The sequence below is a fragment of the Aquila chrysaetos genome, chromosome 10, assembly GCF_900496995.4.
Source record: "Aquila chrysaetos chrysaetos chromosome 10, bAquChr1.4, whole genome shotgun sequence".
Classification (NCBI taxonomy): domain Eukaryota; kingdom Metazoa; phylum Chordata; class Aves; order Accipitriformes; family Accipitridae; genus Aquila; species Aquila chrysaetos.
The window spans coordinates 11,837,330-11,855,261 of NC_044013.1; the positions used below are offsets into that span (position 1 = coordinate 11,837,330).

The window sequence follows — 17,932 nt, forward strand, 5'->3', positions numbered from 1 at the left end:
AGAAGTAAAATCTTGTCATGTCCAACCTGGAGTCTTCAAAAATAACTGCATCCTTACTGAAGTGTTTCAATGTTGCAGTAAAAAGCATACCTTGCCTGTTATCTCCCTCCCACAGTGACTGACACTTCTGGATTATATAGGACATTTGCTTCAAATATCAAGACTAACCATTTCAGCTTGTCTTTCTAGCCATAAACTCACTCCCAGTGCAATGGAAAGAAAATAAATTCCCTAGCACAAATAACTGTCTTGCAAGAGCTTGTAATTCTTAGTGATTTGAGATGCACTGGCTGCCACTCCATCCAGCACCAGTTTCTGTAGATGGTATTACACCTCCACCTTTGCTGCATGAGTGTGGAACTTAAGTAGATCAAGCACCTTTCAATCCTTTTTCAGCTGCTCTAGCTTTTAAGTTTTTGGAGCAAAACAATCTAGTAAATTGTCCTCAGCTACTACTAAGGTAAATTATAGGTATAGACAGGACATAGCAATGATTTTTGCTGTACATAACATCAAAGAGGAATATAAAAATATGTTGATAATGGAGCCCAGCGCAACTGCTGTCTTCTGCAGGTTTTCACAAAAATGCCTCTTTTTTTCCCCTTCAAGACATGTTTGAAACTGAACAGCTGAACTTCACCCCAGCTGGTACACTGAGAACTTCAGGGCTCACTGTCATCTTTTCTATGCCAGAACTGAGGGGCACCGGACTCTACGCTAAAATAAAGGATACCATCCATTAAAACTCTCTCTCTTCACTTCTCTAAGCACAGGGGTGTTGGCAGGACAGAACACAGAGCTCAGCAGAAGAGAAATTTATATTCCCTTCCCTACTGCCACAATGCTTGGATTTTTTCTTCACCCTTACCCAGTCCTCTTCTCCCTTTTGCTGTGGTTGCACAGAGGATAAGCCCCCAAGGCAGTCTCCTCCATGCACACACTGCCTGGGAATGGGGCATCATTCGGCAGGGACCAAAGACTACAGAGCCAACTCCTCCTCAGAGTGCCTGCTCTGGCCTTTTCAGGGAAACAACGCGTGTTGCAGCGAGATTTACTTAAGTAATTGAGCACGGATGTGAATAGGCTTCACAATACAAAGCAAAAATTAAAAATCCCTGAATAAATAGGAAAAATTCTTTGTGTGGTTTGTGATTCTTGTTCCTAAGATTTTCCATTGGTCCTGGCCAACAGCTAAACTTTTCTAATAGACTGACCTGCTACAGAGCTATTACAAAACCCTCACACGGGGAGGTCTACAGCAAGCTTTCTTTTAACGTCACCTTTTCCCGTTGCCAATTCAATAGAAGTAGATAACATTTATAAAAGCCAGCGAGACTACTCTCCAAACACGGGTTCCGTGATACAGGAGTTTGCCATCTTTATTTACAAGTAAAGAATAAACATTCACACCTCGCCTCCACTACAATTTCTGCAACTTCAATCGCGTTAGCAGTCGGAGCACAGACAAAAAACCAGGGACTTGCAAGCCCTCCACGCATTACAATTTCGTTATTAGTTTTCCACGGGCAACCAGGAACTGACACCTTCCCGACGGCCGGGGAGCAGAGCTGGGTATGAGGTACACCCACCCCACCTCGCTCCCAGACGGGACAGCGATGCGGATGAGTGAAATGCCGGGAAAGAAGCGCCCAGGGAAGATGCTCGCTTAGCCGGGCCCAGGTTGAAAACCGCCCGTTAATTTTCACCCGGCCGGTTTTGAGGAGCGGCACCGGCCTTCGTCCCCGGCACCGGCCCTCATCACCCTCCCGTCACCCCGCTGGACACGGCGCTCTGGGGCTGTCCAAGCGCCCCAGCCGCCGCACAGCACCGAGGGTGGCCGTACTCGCTACGGCGCCGGCAGCACGACCGGGACCGGGGCCGCAGGGCCCCCCCCCGCGGGACCCGGGGCAGCCGCCGCTCCCCCCGCCGCCTCCCCTGCCAGGCGCCAACGCCGGCGCTCTCGCCCCGAGCGTCCCCGACCCCCTCGGGAAGGCAGCCCAGGCTACCGCCGCCCTTCTGCGGGGCTCGAAGCGGGAACCGGGGACGCCGCGCCCGCCGGACGAACCCTCGCCCCGGGACGAGCCAGCAAACCGCCGGACCGGGCCGGGCCCGGCCCCCCCCCTCCCCGTCAGGGCGGCGGCGCTGCCACGGGGCTGACAGGGCCGGAGCGCCGCCGGGACCGTCCGGGGAGCCGCGATCTCTCGCCTCGCCTCGTCTAGCCTAGCCTAGCCTAGGCCGGGACCCCGGTGACCGGGCCCGCGGAGGGACCACTGCGCCCAGCCCAGCCCCGCCACTCACCGGCCGAACCGCTCCCCCCGCTGCTCCGCGCCGTTTAAATGTCCCAGCGCACCCACCGTCCACTTCCGGGTCAGAGGCGGCCTACGGGCCGCGGCAGGGCCCAGAAGGCCTCAGAGGCGAAGCGCTCGCTCCCCACCTTTCCTCCTCGACAGGGCGGCCCCGGCCCGCGGCCCCTCGCACCCCCCCCGGGGCTGGGGCAGGACCCCCGGGCGGCCTCGAGTGGCACGGGGCGGCCCGCCAGCCTGTGGGTCCCTTTGTGCGGCGCCGGGGGCAGCCCGGGCCTGGGGACGGACCTCGGGAAGGGCCCTGTGAGGGAGGCGGCGTGGGGAGGGCGGGCAGCGTGTCCCGGGAGGGGAGAGGGTGTCCCGGGAGGGGACAGGGAGCCCCAGCCCTGTTCTCTGGAAGGGAGGGTGCCCCCCCCCCCCCCCGAGGGCAGGGACCCTGGATCTCCACAGCCTGCCAGGAGAAGGAGAGCCCCCGGACAGGGTTGAGGCTGGGTCTGGCCCCCCACCGTGGTCGGTCCCAGCGGGTGAGGGTGGGAGGCCACCCAGGCTGGGGCTTCTCCTGTGGGAGGCTGAGCCGGGGCATCTAACGGGCTCCCGGCAGGGGAGGTGGGAGACGGGAGGTGCGGTCACCACAGCAGGGACCCGACCCAGGCTGTCCCCGGCAGACGCCTTCGTCCCCGGGGCTTGCAGACCCCCCCTTCCAGCCAGGGCCAGCTGAGGCCTCTCTGATGGTTTGGTCCAGCTCGCTGCCAGCACTCCTGCTTCAGCCAAAGTTTCTAGCCAGATGGGTGAAAAAAATCATAGTTTAGCTGGTTTAATATCGTAAAGAGCTCAGACTGGTATTGTCCCAGTGGAAACTCTCAGAGCTTTGCAGGCACCTGCACCTCCAAAAGCCGCGCAGGGAAGCCTCATTCAAGACCTACAGGGCCTCACCTTCACTGCAGAGGAGAGCAGGCTCCTGGGCTCCTGTTCCCTGAGCTCTTCACGCCCCCCTAGCACTGGAGATTGGGCACCACGCAACCTGCCGATCCTCCGGCCCACCCACGCCACAGCACCCAAGTAACGACCAGCTCCTGGTGCTGAGCGGCAGTGGCCTGATCTCCACCAAGATAAGTCAGAGCCTTTGCATCAGAGGGTGATGTTAAAGCATGAGACCAGAGTCAGGAGCTGGGACTTTTACTCCCTGCTCTTCCTGTGGCTGCAGACCTCCCACAGGGCTTTATAGCAGAGTCAGATCCAGGCTGGGAGTAGGTGGTTTGGTCACTCTGGTGTTACCTGCAAACTCAGGCTGGGTTTGCCAAAGAAGTTCAGCCAGAAGAAAAACTGGAGAGCAATAAACTGGCCTCATGGCACCCCCAGTCAACCCCGTTTGAGCTGTCTGACTGGAGCAGCCCCTCAGGGGGTGGAGGAAGGGTCTGAAGGGACCTGAGCTGGTGTCTCCAAGCAGGGCTCTGGTGGGGAAAGGCTCTGCTGAGTCTTCAGTTCGGCAGGAGCATCGGTCTGAGTAGGCTGTCCATGCTTTCCCTTCACTTAGGGTGGGGAAGATGCCTGGCCCATAGTGCTTCTTCCTCATCCTGCATCCTGCAGGTTGGTGTCCACATTGCCTGGCATCTGTCACCTCTAAAGACCATGAGGCCACATCTGCTCAGTGTGTAGCATCACCTGTGGCTGCTGGCCCCTCCTAGACACAAACCAGCCCTGAGGCCATGCTCCCGGCCAGTGCTGCCAAGCCTCCACAAAGCCGCGGCGAGCCCTCTGAGATGGAGCTGCTGAAGGTGAAGTGGCCCATGGCAGCCGTGGCAGGCACAGACCACTCCAGCTCCAGCCCTCGGGTTGGTCGAGGGAGCTGCCCTGAGAAGGCACTGGGCTTTCGCTGTGGGACCAAGGGCAGCAAGCACAGACTGCACAAGGACAGCCACATCTCCCTGAGCGCCAGGATGCCACTGGCAAAGGCCGTGTCTCGTTCACATGAACCATGGCAGAGCCAACAAGCTCTGCCTGCGATCTGCCGGCATCAGCTGCCCCCACCCTGGCAGCTCTGGCCACCTCAAGGAGGGGAGTGAGGACTCAGCTCTGCCCCGGCATGGCTAGGAGACAGCAAGCTGCCCCACGCCGGCCACGCAGGCGCCGCACAGCCCAGACAGTGAGGAAGGGAGCAGCCTTCCTCCACGCGGGCAGAGCCACCAGTCACACAGCAGCTGGTCCTCCCCAGCCCCAAAGATAGAGGGTGGACGCCATTTCCACTGGAGCTGGCCCCAGGGGGAGCGTGGCCACGTGGGATCACCCTTTCAGTGGAAGGGTGCGCGCTCCCCTGCTTCTTCCTGCTCCCCCGGCTGCTGCTGAAGCGAGGCAGTTGGCATCTGCTTTGCTAAGGCATGGTGATGGCACGTCCCCAGCTGTGCAGGGCTGGCCTGCGCCATCCCTCTGGGCTGCTCTTGCTGCATGGAGAAGCGAGGAGCTCGCCTGCCTGGAAGAGCGGGAGTTGGGGCAGGGGGAACCCGGGAGCCCCCAGCCCCACTCTCTGTGCCAGCCATGTGGGAGCAGCAGCTCCCGTCCATGCCACTGAGTCACGCCGCGGTGTGCTCTTCTTCACCCCCTTGGGGATGAAGCCGAGACCAGAGCTTGGCCAGGCTCCCTCCTGCACCAGGTGGTGCCACCAGCTGCAGCAGCTTCAGCATGCCCTGTTCCTTCCTCAGGAGATGATAGAGGGGGGGAGGAAATGGGGAGGATTCAGTGTTCGTTAGTGCCGCTGCCGGCGTTGGGGCCTGCGGTTTTGCAGTGATACCATGCGTGGCGAGAGGGATACGGCTCACGGCTGGATGCCTCCGTCATCCTCGCCTCCTGCCTCCAGCTGGGCCCCTGCTGCACAAGGGGCCATGAGCCCCAGCAGACTGGCAGAGCATTTCTCAGCCCTCTTCTCCTGGTAGCAGCCAGGGATCTGGAAATCTGGTCTGGTCCAGGGGGCAGAGCCTGTGTTTGTGCCCCCTTTTGCTCTCCCCCATCACTAGCCCATGCAAACAAGAGGTACAGGACATATGTACCACCCTGCTGGTGGCACGCAGCAGATCCCTCTGTGGCTGGGACCAGCTGTGTGCCCATCCTTTGCACCCTGTGAAAGAGGACATGTGCAGACGTGGCAGCAAGCCTGTGCCTCATGCAGGATCTCACTAAACACAATCCCTCCCAGGGAAGGGCTGGACTGCTTCGGTCTTGCCTTTGGCCCCACCTTCCATCCACATCATCCTCGTGGCTGCTGAGCGGAAAGGAGCCGCCACCTCGCCACTGCTTCCACAACCCTCCATGGCAACTCATGGGCTTTCTAAAAGGGAGCGGGTCCCTGGGCAGATTTTTCCCCTGCACTCTTGTTTCCTGGGGTCCTGTAGCAGCAAGCCCAGCCCCGTGTCCCAGCTTGCTTTCCCACAGTGCAGAATTATCTCACCATCTTCCCCCGGGCAGTAACTGGTAGCTGTTCCCCGAAGTTGGAGGCTGGAACGTGTTGCGGCACCTCGGCCGAGGCGAGAGCACCGCATGGCTCCTTGGCTGGGAGCATCCTGCTTACGAAGGCTTTGGCTCCTCTGCTTGCGGTTTCAGTGAGGAGTAAGGGCCCGCCCGGCGCTCGTTTACATCAGTGTTAATCAGGAGTGACTGGCCAAAGGGCTGGAGCTGCCCCGAGATGACTCACCAGGGGGAACCCTGGATGGGAGTGGAGCGGTTCCTCCGACGCCTCTGTCTGCTTCCCGCAGCCCACCTGGCACGAGCCGACACTGCACATGGAAACACCTCCCCTGCCAACCCGAATGTCACCTCTCATTGATACTGAATATTTCAGGTTGCGGGCCATGGCAGAAGGATGGAGGGCAGCAGTGTGCTCTGCCTCTGCCTCCCTGCTGGTGTCCAGAGGATAGACTGACATGGCACAAGGATACGCTCGAAGGCAGAGCAGGGCCACAGGTTTGCTCTGGAGCCTCTCTTTCTGGACCCTTGGAAATGTCTCGATTGCAGCAGCAGCACCCAGAGTTAGGCCAGAGTCTCACTCGCTCAGGCACTGGGAGCCGTCTGGGCACTTGACCTGAGGACACAAGTCACGCTCGAGGGGGATAGAGGGGAGGGAGACAGATTTATTACCATAAATAACCTAAAAAACATCTCTCTCCACAGTAGATACCCATCTGCTAACTGTGTCACAACACATGTGGTCTTGCCCCACCCGTCCTTCAGCTTCTCCACTCTTCTCCTGAGTCCTCCATACCTCTGGTTGGGAAACACACCACCCAAGATCAGGACTGGTGGGTTCCCATCTCCTTCAGATGCGGCAGCACCTGAAGGAATGCCTGCAGCTTGCCCCAGGCAGGAGGGAAGGTCTGGTTTGGCTGTGTTTGTCCAGCAAAGGAAAGGGAGAACCAGACCCCAGCAAAGAGGGACGGGCAGCCAAGAAAGAGGTGAAGGAGGCAGCAGAGGAAAGAGGTGGGGTCCCAGGGTAGGGCGTTGAAGCAGCAGGGTTGGTGCCTTGCTCCTGATTTAGCTGGGTTCTCCTGGATACCTTTAAATCTCTTCCACAGTAATCCTACCCAGTTATAATGGTCAAATCTCCTCTAAAGCCCAGCCCTCGGTTTCCATGCACCCTCCTGCCCTGCTAGTGGCAGGACTGAGCCTCCCAAAGGTGCTCAAAGTGGTTTCAGATGACAGGGAAGCTCCACGGGTCCCATCAGGAAACTTGGGCAGGGAGCTGCCCTGCACCTACTGAGTTTGTGGGCAGCAGGGCTGGGGGACAGGAGGGACAGGGCACACGGGGCAGGGGATGTGCAGTGAGTTCAAGCCCCATCAGATGCTCCGAAGGAGGCAGAGAAGTTGCCTTAGAGGCAGACAGGGACTAAGGAAGCACACAGCTCTGCAGTCCCAGGGTTAGGGACTCACCCCACAACCCCCCGTTGCTGCCACTCCATCCCACACTGCACACACGCAGGATGGGATCTGAACAGCCCCTACAGGGGCCACTTCAGGCCTGTGGGCCGGGTGGGGACAGCATGCCAAGGGCGAGCAGGGGGTGATGCTCCAGCAGAGACCGCACGGCCAAGGGGCCTGCGGGCACGTCCCGGCAGCTCAGTGAAGGCAAGCAGGGGCCGCTGCCGGCCCCGCTGCCGGCTGGCAGGCGGAGTGGTGAATGAGAGTGTAACTTATCAGTATTACCTCATGTGAAAGTGCTGTGCCTTTGTATCTCAAGCAAACACCGGCCATTATAACCCAGTGGGCCGGCATTGTTATTCTGTCTGGTTGCAAAAGGTTAGGGCTGTGGAGCCCAGCACGTCCACAATGGCTGCCCGTGGGGTGGCAGCAGGGCCGCCGCAATGCCCCGTAGCCGGCAGCGCTCCCCGGCCACAGAGGCGGTGGCCCTGGCTGTTCCCAAGCATGGCTGAGGCCTGGCCAGACCATTACCTGCTCTGCAAGGCTGCCCTGCCATTCAGTGCCAAAATCCGCTCCTTCCCTGGCCAGGGCCACCCTGTGCTGCTCAGCCTGGCACCCGCACAAACCCTCCCGTGGGAGACAGCCAGACTTCCTCCAAAAAAGAAAAAAAAGGGGCAGAAAGCCCAAATTTGGCTTCAGGGGGATCACAGCCCTGGCAGGAGGTCATGGGCTTGACCACCACCATCCCCAAGTTCAGCACAGATTCAGCTCCCTGCATCCCAGTGCTCCCCTGGGGTTTCCCACATCCGGGATGCTCCAGAGAAAGGCCTGGGAAGCCCAAAGGTTTTGCCCCAAAGGACCGATGCCAAAAGGGACTTCCCACCACCTGGCACTGGGTTCCCAGGAAGCCAGCTCAGAGGGGCTGGGGGGAATTTGGGGCTGGCGGGGGCAGCCACAAGGGAGCTGCTGACGAGATCTTCGAGGGTGACAGGGTTTCCCCCAGCCAAGCCAAGTGGAAAAGGTTCCTGCCAAGCCAGGGCGTGCACCGCTGCCAGAGCTGTGGGGCTAGTGAGGACCTGCTCGCCCGGCACGGATGCACACGTAGCATGTTAGGGCACAGACCCCTTCCGGGGCTGTGGTGGGGTGACGCGGTGCAGCAGTGGCATCCAGCTCCAGCACTGTGATGGGGTCCCCCGTGGCTACAGGCTGGGGGTCTGTCCCTGCTGGCCTGCTGGATCCTTACCAAGGATCTGCACAAGGCATGGCTCCCTGTGGGGAGAAATGTGGTGACGATAACTCATCCTTTGGCCTTTCCTGGCCATCGGCCCTTTGGGCAGTACCTTATTGGGCAGTACCTCTTCCCAAAGGGGTGCTCGGCGCCAAAACCAACAAGCTGGGCTGATGTTGGGACCTCCAGGCTGTGGGTGAAATGCTGCCAGACCCCCATTTCTGGGGGGAAGGCGTCTGAGAAAGGGAGGACAAAGACGACTGTGGCGTTTATCTTGGAAAATCCCAACAACCTGCCCCTACGTTAGCTGTGGAGCTGAGGCTGCCGGCAGCTGGAGGCAATGCAATTCATATCCTCTGAGGACTGACACAGAGGGAGGCTCATGGCGTGGACTCACCCGTGCGTTAGAATTGCTTCATTTTCTCAATGTTCAACAAAAGTCTGAGATGTCGTGTTCCCGCTCCCGCCAGCTCAGCAAGGCAGCCCGGCCCCGGAGCATGGCCATCCCAGCGCAGCCCCGGGCAAAAGAAACACCCAGAAAGTCAGGAGGAGACTGGAGCATCCCAGTGGGCACAGGGAAAATGGCAAACCCCAAAAGGGAAACGCCAAAGCAAGCCCCTGGGGGGAAAACACACTCTGCCTGCCAGGACACCAGCACTTCACTAGCAAAGACCCAGGAGTCTCTACCTGGGGCTTTCCCTTGTCTCCTCACCACCACCACCCTGGGAGGTTCGGGAAGGGACAGAGATGCTCTCTCGGTCTCCATGGCCTTGCTGCGTCTGCAGCCCCGTCCTCACCTGCCCCATCAGGGTGGCTCTGCGGGGTCTCTCCCCATCACTGTCCCAGTTTGGGAAGAAGCGATGTTGGCCATGCGTGTGTCCTGGGCCAGAGCCCTCTTCCAGACCTGAAGGAGACAGGGGAAAATGCAAAATCATGTAGTGTTTCCTGTAATGCCTCATTCAGCAGCAACATCCAAAATAAACACCAGGGATGTTCAAACAGGCCAAACTCTCCACCAGCGTTTCAAACACGGAGACCTGGAGGTGAAGCAGGCACTGGTGCTGCCACAGTGCCCCAGGAGCACCGCACCCTGGCGTGCGGAGCCACATGGTCCCCGTGATGGCCTGGTGGCTGCCTGGGCCCTGGGGCTATTGGTGGCCACGTCTGAGCCCCCAGCCGGTGCTCCTGCCCTCGGGGGCTATAGGGTTATTCCCCAGAAAATCTTGCTTCAAAACATCCTCAGGAGGCATATGGCCTGCTGCGTCCTGCCACAGCAGTGGGACCAGATGGTCCCCTGCCACCACATGCACTGGGGGCTGCTTATCCATCCCTGCAGCCAAAACTGAAATCCACCCCCAAACTGCTTCTTGCTGAGCCTGCTATCACCAGATCCCTAAAGAGGTACTCTAAAACCAGTAAAAAAAGCGTAAACTAAAAAGCTCCTGTTGTGGCACGTCAAAACCTCAGTGGCATTCTCTTGGCAAACACCAGCACACATCTTGTTCCTGGGGACTGGTAGTTGGTGGCTGTGCTGGAGGGGAAGTAGCTCCTCCATCCTTGTACCGCCTTCATTCTTATACCTGCTCCGTCCTTGTACCTGCTCCATCCTCGTACCTGCTCCACTACCCTGGCTCTGCCCCAGGTGGGTACCGAGCAACGCAGGCAGGACGAGCAAAGAGCAGCAATGTTTTGGGGCTTGTTCCAAAGCCACTGATGGACTTTGGGACAGTGCTTAACCAACAGCTCATTGGGTTGGCCACTGGTTGCGGGAAAATGTCGGCCACTCCAGCATCTCCATTGCATGCATGCAGCCTTCTGATGTCTCTTTTTGCAAAGGGACAACCAGTGCTCACACAGCATCAGCTGGAAATCCTCACAGTACAGTTATCCATCACTCCGTTGGGAAATGTTCCCTGGCCCATGGCAGCAGAAGAGACATAAGTCCAGGGAGCGATTTCCCCAAATCATACAAAAACACGCTCCCTAATGAAAAGCAAGTAGAATTAAAAAGGGATAGATAGCTGGCTGTTTGGTGCTGTGGTGGCACAGCTTTCTTCAGGCTAGAGTCCACATTTCTGTCCTGTAAACCTCCTTGGGGTCATCCTCTGGAAGGTGCCCAGAACCTGGCTCCTGACTTCAGCTGAGAGAGCCAGGGCCCCAGCGCTGCCCAGCCAGGATCCAGCCTCACCCGCAGGCATCGCTCACCCCTCCCTTGTGATGGGGCCAAAACACCCCGTGCTGCTGTCACACGTACCCCCATGACCCATCTCCTCCCACCCTCCAAATCATGCTGGCACCAGTCACACTTTGATGAATCCCTCTCCATCCTCAGGCTTGGGGACCCGTGTGCCCTCTTGCACACACACACGTACCGCTCCCTTCCCTGGTCCCTACACACTGACAGTCCCCCCGAGTCCCCCTTCTCAGAGGTCACCCCCACTTTGGTAAGGCTCGGCAGTGTCTCCCCTAAAAATAGCCCTACAGCAGTGATATTCTGCTTTCGGGCAGTACTCGGCACATGCAGCTTCCCATCCCGCCCCAGGAGTGCGGCTTTTTGGAGGGCGGGATACATCCTGGCTTTGGGTGATGCCCAGCAGGACCCAAAGGGGTGAGAGGCTCAAATCCAGGCTGGACGGAGCCAGCACCTCTGCCACCATACAGACACTTCTGAACAGCCCTTAGTCTGCTGTCACATGGGGAAGTGTGCTGGGGACATTATGTGACATGACGAGCAGTCAAATATGGATTTTCACACCTTTCTTAGGTCACCCCGAGCCACCCCCTCACCAAACACACTGCAGCCTGTCTCCCCATAACCCCTGGGTCAACGCTGGTATTCGTCAGGGGCAGACCAGCCCTGGAGCCCCTCTCTCCCCCCAGCTCTCTTTGGGTCTGTGGGTGTGATGGGGAGGGGTGGTGCCCCCTCCAGCCTGGCACTCTGTGCAGGATGCCCCTTGTTCTCCAACTCCCAGGGGAAGCCCCCAGCAAGCGCAGCCCTTATTGCCCCACGCTCTCAGCTTCCACACATGCTTCGAGTCTCCCGGTTCTCAGCCTGGGCGAGCATCCTGCAGGGCCGTGGGCTAACGAAGGCACATCCCTTCAAGGGTTAAAAACTTGCCCCAATCTCATGAAGCAGAAGGGTTTCATGCTCTTAACCCCTTCCTGGCCACCTCTTCTGCCCCCCTCTGAGCTTTTGCCACCCTGGTGGATCTGATCTGGTTTGAGTTAAGGGAAGGGCTTTGTGTGCGCCAGGCTCTGACTCCAGCGACTTTCAGCAGAAAAGGCAGAGTAATTTGAATAACAAGACTAATTGGATTTATAAAGAACAGCCCCCCCCAAACCCGAGGCTCTGCACAGTGTGACAAAGAAAACACGCTAATGAAAACCACGCTGGTGAAAGCAGAGGGACGAGCCTCCTGCGGGCAGGCGCTGGCTGAGACCTGACCGCAGTGTGGCATTTGTGGCAACACTCTAATGCTCCGGGGCCAGGGGCTGGTGGAGAAGCTGTGATACAGCTCCCGACCCCGCATCCCGCAGTGTGCGGGGGGGCTGGTGGCAAGCAAGGCAGCCCTTCCTCCCCAAGCCGTGACATTTCCCCCCAGCCATCCACCCCGACTTCTTCCCCATCCCGGGTCCCCCTGGGAGAAGCCGCAGGGCAGGGCTGCCCACAGCATCAGGGCAGGAGCCAGCACAACCAGGACGGTGATGGCAGGACCCTGTGTCAGCTGCTGTGCCGCTGGTGACATTGGGCACCCCAACAGCCCCAGGTTGCGGAAACGGAGGGCTCGGCTGCCTGCTGCTCCCCTTTCCCCTGCGCAAGCCCTGCCGAAGGGGGTAGTGCTGCAGACCCCCCCCTCCTTGCACCCCAGCGAGGCTGGATGTCACATCTCAGCTATGCTTTGGGTGGGACGAGAGCTGAACCCCAAGAGAAGGGGCCTCTCTCTGCTCCTCGCCTGCACCCACAGCTCCCTGGCAGCTGGGGTCAGTTCTAATCCCGACTCCATCACCTCGCTCTGCCTGCACGCAGACAAATGCCCAAGCACAACTTCACACTCCAGAAAGTCCAAGTTGTCTCCACCTGGCAGGCACGATGGAAAAACCACCGAGACCTGCTCCTTCCAGCTCCCGTTCACATGGAGCTGAAAAGCCAATCTCCTTTGAAGTGTCCCGTGCCCAGTAGCCCAGGCTGTGGAGGAGGAAACATCTCCCTGCTCCCGAGCAGGAAAACCACGGACCCCCAAAGAGCCATGGCTCCCCAGCAGGCATGGCTCCCCAGGGATCTGGGGATAAGCAGAGCCCAGAAAGAGCAAGAAAAGGAGCAGGAGGAAGGGACCAGCCTGGAGCTGACCCTGGGGAGAGGGGGAAGAGCAGAGCATTTCCCTGGTCCCAGGAAAGGGATTTAGGGTGCAAATCTAGCCTGGTGCGATCCAGCCCTGCATGCTTCTGCAAAGAGCGGTGTCTTTCCGCTGGCCTGATCCCAGTAAGAGCATCCCCCCTGGCCAGGGTGCCAGGGATGGTACCAGCTCCATGGGCAAAAAGCAACGGGAGCCCCAGAGCTGCCTGGTGCCAGGCACACCAGTAGCAGCAGCACAAATCCTTCCCTTCCAGCTGCTGGAGGGGAAGGGTGAGGCAGGGGGAGCCCCCACCGTGTCCCCAGAGCCCCTGCGAGCCACAGGGATCACATCCTTCTCCCGCACACCCTCCAGCTCCGGGAGGAGGAGGAGGAGGCCAGGATGCACAGCCCTGCGGTGGCTCAGCCCTTGGGGTCCTGTCCCCAGCAGGGACCCTGTGACACTGACTGTGCCCTGCAGAGTACGTCCCCAGGGTGTGTGGAAAGTCCCATCTCCTGGGCCAGGGACACCATCCAGCCCTCCCAGGAGACCAGAGGGAGGAGGTCACCCCCTCCAAGCTGAGGGACCCACCTAGGTGCCCTCAAGCAGTGCCACTGCCCCCTGCATCCCTGTGTCCCCAGCATCCCTGCCAGGGAGGGCAGTGTCCCCCCTCCTGCCGAGCAGGGACCTGCGAGAGGAGTTGGGGGACAGACAGGTTCAGATTTGATCCTGGATGTGAAAAAAAGTGCTTTTTGCACTCATTCCTGTCTTTTGGGCTTAAGCCCCCACTGGGACCCCCCCCCAAGCCTGCGACAGCCACCCCAGGCTGGCCCATGTTCTTCCACGGGAGGGTCACCAGGGAAGTGGGGGGGAGCGGAGGGGCTGTGGGGTGGCCGGGCAAGAGGAGGGCAGACAGCTTGCAGGGGGGGTCTGGGGGTGGGGGGCATGAAGCCAAATGCCCCCCGCTTTCCCTTTCTGCTTTCCAACTCCCCGAGCCGGTTGCCTTGGGCTGATGTGTCATTTGTTCCTGCCAGGGAAGAGGGGACACCCCCCCCCCTTTAAATTCCTGCTATTGTGGAGTGGGAGGCCGGGTTGGACCTGGTTGTTTAGATGACATCACCGAGCAGGTTGGGTTATAAAATGAATGAAGCAGAAAGCCCAAGTTCACTAGCTCGGCACTTCGCAGGCGGCAGGAGGGACCTCGGGGCTCCGCTCTGAACTTTGACTCCCGTCGGTCCCAGCCTCTCCCCGGGGCTCCCCTTGGCTTCCCGCTGCCCCCCCCCCCCCCGGCCCCCCTCTCGCTCGGCCTCGCAGGATGCAGATCTCACCCTTGCTGGCTGGTGGACTTTTACTCGCTCTGCTCTCCGTCAGGCTGGAGGCGAAGCCGGCATCTCAGCTCCCACAGAAGGTATGGCTGGAACTGCCCCCCCGCTCTCCCTCCTCTCCCCGTCCCGCTGAGGGTCCTAACGGCACAGGGGGGAGATGTGGGGTGACTTTGGGGTGGCAGAGTCGGTGCAAAGTGGGGTCCTCCTTCCCCACGGGCTTTTTGAGTGCTAGGGGACCCCCCTGCTTCTTCTCCAGCCTGTCCCAAGCGTGCGTGTCCCAGGGATGTCAGCCCCAAACCAGGGGCTGGAGGGGAATGCCGTGTGCCCCATACCCTGCGGGATCGGGGCCGGGGAGGGTGGCAGTCTGCTCCCCGGTGTCACCCCGGGACCCTGCTCCGTGCCGGGCACTGGGGAAGGGAAGCAGACCTGGAGTGGGACGGGCAGCAGGTGCACGGCGGGCAGGGTGCGAGGCCAGAGCCCTCCAGGCAGCCCTGCCCAAACAGGCCAGGCAGGGGCACCCGGGGCATCCCCCGGGGAAGGGGCACCCCAAATGGGGGTGTCCCAGGGAGCTGGGTGTCCTGCGATGCTGAGGAGGAGGGATGCACCGGAGGCCACTGACACTGGGTGGCACTGCCCCGAGGGCTGGGCGCAGAGACAGGGACACGGACTGAGGGGTGCCCCAGGACAGCGGTGGGACAGGACTGGTGGTGTCCCTGTAAGGAACTGGGGTGCAGGCTGCAGAGAAAGGGGTGATACGGGGGGGGGTTGGGGAGATGAATGGGGGTGAGCATCCCCAGGGCTTGGTGGGCAGCAGCCCCGAGCGGGGAGAGAGATGGGGGGGGCCTGTGCCCCCTGTAATTGTGGGTCAGAACTGGAGGAGTGGGGGGACCCAGTGAGCATTAATTAGGGGAGGGGGCAGCAGGGAAGGGGAGCCCTGATCTCCCCACCGCTGCTGGGGACACTCTGCAAGGCAGGGATGTGGGGAGGGCTGCTCAGAGTAGTATCACTCTCCCGGAGCTGGGCTGGGGGCAGGAACTCCCCCCCATAACTTGAAGTGGCCTGAAAGATGGCAGGGGACACAGTGACCCCCCCAAATGGTCACTGCATCCCCTGCCAGCTTTCAAGCCCCTTCAGATTATCGGGGGGGGGGTGTGTGTGCAGTGACAGCAGGACGGCTGGGGCTGCTGCACCACCAGCCCTTTTTTTGCGGGGGGATGCGGTGACCCCAGCCGGGATGGGCACGCAGTGACCGGGACAGTGCCGGGGGGGGGGGGGGGGGCGGCGGGGGGAAAGGCACCGCTCTGGTGTGGGCTGGGGGGATGCTCCAACCCCAGGGCAAGGAGCATGGATTTGGGGAGGGGGGAGGATGCCCTGGGCACAGTCGCGGGGTGATGGGTTGCACTGGCGGGGCGGGGGGGGGGGGGGGCGGCGTGCGCACAGCCCCCAATCCCGGCCGTGCATCGCGGGGGGGATACACCGGCCCCGCTGCGCGTCCTTAACGGGGGGGTCCCCGCCCCTGATGCGGGGGGGGGGGGCTATCCTGAGGGGGGCGGCGGGGGGCGCTGTGGGGCGGCGGCTCTCTGACCCTCTCCCCCCCCACACCCCCAGGCCTCCCGCGGCTCGACGGCAGCAGCGGCGGCGGCGGCGGGTCCGCCCGAGGCGGCGGCGGAGCGGGAGAAGGAGCGGGACAAGGAGCGGGACAAGGAGCGCAGCAGCAGCAGCAGCAGCGGCGGCGGCGGCGGCGGCGGCGGGTCGGGCCCACGGGAGGCGCGGGAGGCGCGGGCCGAGACGCGGCCACGGGCGGGCTGGGCGCGGCTGCTGCAGGACCCGCCGGGCCGCCGCCACAAGGGCCTCCATAAGAAGGGCCTGGGCAAGGGCTGCTTCGGCCTCAAGCTGGACCGCATCGGCGCCATGAGCGGCCTCGGCTGCTGAGGGACCCCTGGCGGTGAGCGCACGGCCGGGCCGGGCCGGGCCGGGCCGGGGGGGTGGGGGGGGGGGGGGGGGGGTGCTGCGGGGCGCTCGGGGAAGGATGCGCCGCTCCGCCGTACGCGAGATGCCGGCGGGTAGTAGTCAGCCCGCTGAGCCACCTGCAGACCCCGGCGTTGCTGGTGGGTAGAGAGGAGGACCCCGAAGTCGGCCTCAGTTGCGCTCCCACCCTTCCAACAACCCTCCTGCTGCCCGGCTGCCTTGCCTGCCTCTGCAGAAGGATCGGAGACCCCGACTTTAGTTCATCGCTCCCACAGCAGCTCAGGCTAGATTCCCCTTTCTGCGTGAGCTAGACCCGCAGGCTCCGAGGAGAATGCAGAAGGAGCTCCAGTGCAGCCATACATTCCCAGTTGCTCCCTATGCTTGACAGACACAGGTGACCTATGGACACGTGTTAGGAGGGCAGGGTACCCACTACTCGCCTGTGATGGGAGGATTAGTGAGGCACCTGTCTCAGCCATGCTCCAGTTCCCTTAATTTAAGGAAAAACAACACACACATGCCCCAGGTGTCTCCTAGTTGTGGTGACAGCCAAGGGTAGCACTTTCCCGACTCAGACTTTGCATCTGAGCAAGTTACGGGACGCTGGGACAAGTTCCTCCCACAGCGCTCCACAGCCACTGTGCTTAGGGGCCAGTGGGCAAGAAGCATCATTTCCCTGCGGTGACCAGTTTAGGAGGAACACTGCAGCTCCTCCCCTGCCAGCTCTTCCTGAAGGTGATGGGGGGAAGCCAGGCAGTGAGGCACCGGTCTGGCCTGGTCCCTGCCAGCAGGTCACAGGCAGATGAACTCACACCTGGGGAAGCGCTTGCCCACCGCAGCCCAGGCCACTCACTCTTGTCCCCACAGCACAGCACTGCCCCACCCACAGGGACATGCCTTGACCCTGCAGTAACATAATCGGGCACAGAGGGGACCAGATCCAGGCGTCCTGCTGCTCTGCAGAGCAATGGGAAGAGCAGGGCCCAACAGTGCCCACAGGACACCAGCGCTGGTCCGTAGCCCTGCCCGGAGGGATGGGTGCTGCTCCTCTGCTCCCTCGTGTAGTGGCTCCTCAGTACTCCCAAGGAATCACCCAACTCGGGGATCTAAGAAGCGCATGCACACCATGCAGCCAGCTCGCACCCATCCTCTCTTGTTAAATTCTCATCAGGAAAAAGAGATCTCTGCTAGACCCTGAGCCAGGAGGAACAGCATGCTTCCCTCAGCCTCTCCCCTAAATACCAAACAGCCAGAAAGCAAAGAGTGAGCTTTCTCCTTGCTTCAGCATGAGCAAAAAAGCTGAGAGGTCTTCTGTTGACTTCAGCATCCCCTGGCCCCATGCTAGGATTATTCTCACAGCGGTTTCAGCTTGGGACGGGTAAGGGTGTTGTATGGCAAGGACTAACAGGCACTTTGTTCTCATTCCTCGCAGGGCTTTGAATCCATAGACCATTTTCTCCTACCGTGGCCAGGCAGGGCCATCCCCCAGGCAACGCCTAGAAAAGCAGAGACCCCCCCTGGAATGGACAAAAGATGTGGCTGTGTTTTTCTTTTTGGTACGAGGAGTCATGGCACCAGCTGTTTTGGTTTTGTTATTTTTTAAAAAAGTGCTCTCTATCTTATATATATTATATATACAAACACTCACCAAGACAAGGGACAGTGCTTTTTCCAAGAGACTGATGAAGCCAGCTGTATAACGTTGCTGTTTGTAAATTCATGTCATGCATAAATGTATTTATGTTGTAAAGCTATTTATATATTGTTTATAAAGAGATATTTATAAAAAAATTATTTATGTAACTAAATGAAAAGTCAAGCATTGTAACATTTTTTGTCCTAAGTAGTTGAAAAACTTAAAAAAAAAATCATTCC

The 17,932-nt window shown here is 60.0% G+C and overlaps 2 protein-coding genes across 2 annotated transcripts in view; one reads left to right on the forward strand and one right to left on the reverse strand.

Moving 5' to 3' along the window:
• The window catches only part of DIS3L2 (DIS3 like 3'-5' exoribonuclease 2), a 197,270-nt gene extending 194,956 nt beyond the window's left edge, over nt 1-2,314 (reverse strand). Inside the window, exon 1 of the mRNA XM_041126654.1 lies at nt 2,299-2,314. The gene's annotated coding sequence lies outside the window, so the exon portion shown is untranslated. The remainder of the gene's footprint in view (nt 1-2,298) is intronic.
• An 11,641-nt stretch (nt 2,315-13,955) lies between these two features.
• NPPC (natriuretic peptide C) lies at nt 13,956-17,928 on the forward strand. Its single transcript, XM_030026982.2, has 3 exons — nt 13,956-14,172; nt 15,698-16,034; nt 17,490-17,928. Exons 1-2 carry the CDS (start codon nt 14,080-14,082, stop codon nt 16,019-16,021), a joined length of 417 nt encoding a protein of 138 aa, XP_029882842.1. The 5' UTR covers nt 13,956-14,079; the 3' UTR covers nt 16,022-16,034; nt 17,490-17,928.
• The last annotated feature ends 4 nt before the right edge of the window (nt 17,929-17,932 follow it).

Coding starts and splice junctions, on each gene's coding strand:
- NPPC (XM_030026982.2), top strand. CDS start 14,080: ATGCAGATCTCACCCTTGCTGGCTGGTGGACTTTTACTCGCTCTGCTC. Junction 14,173..15,697: donor CATCTCAGCTCCCACAGAAG/GTATGGCTGGAA, acceptor CCACACCCCCAG/GCCTCCCGCGGCTCGACGGC.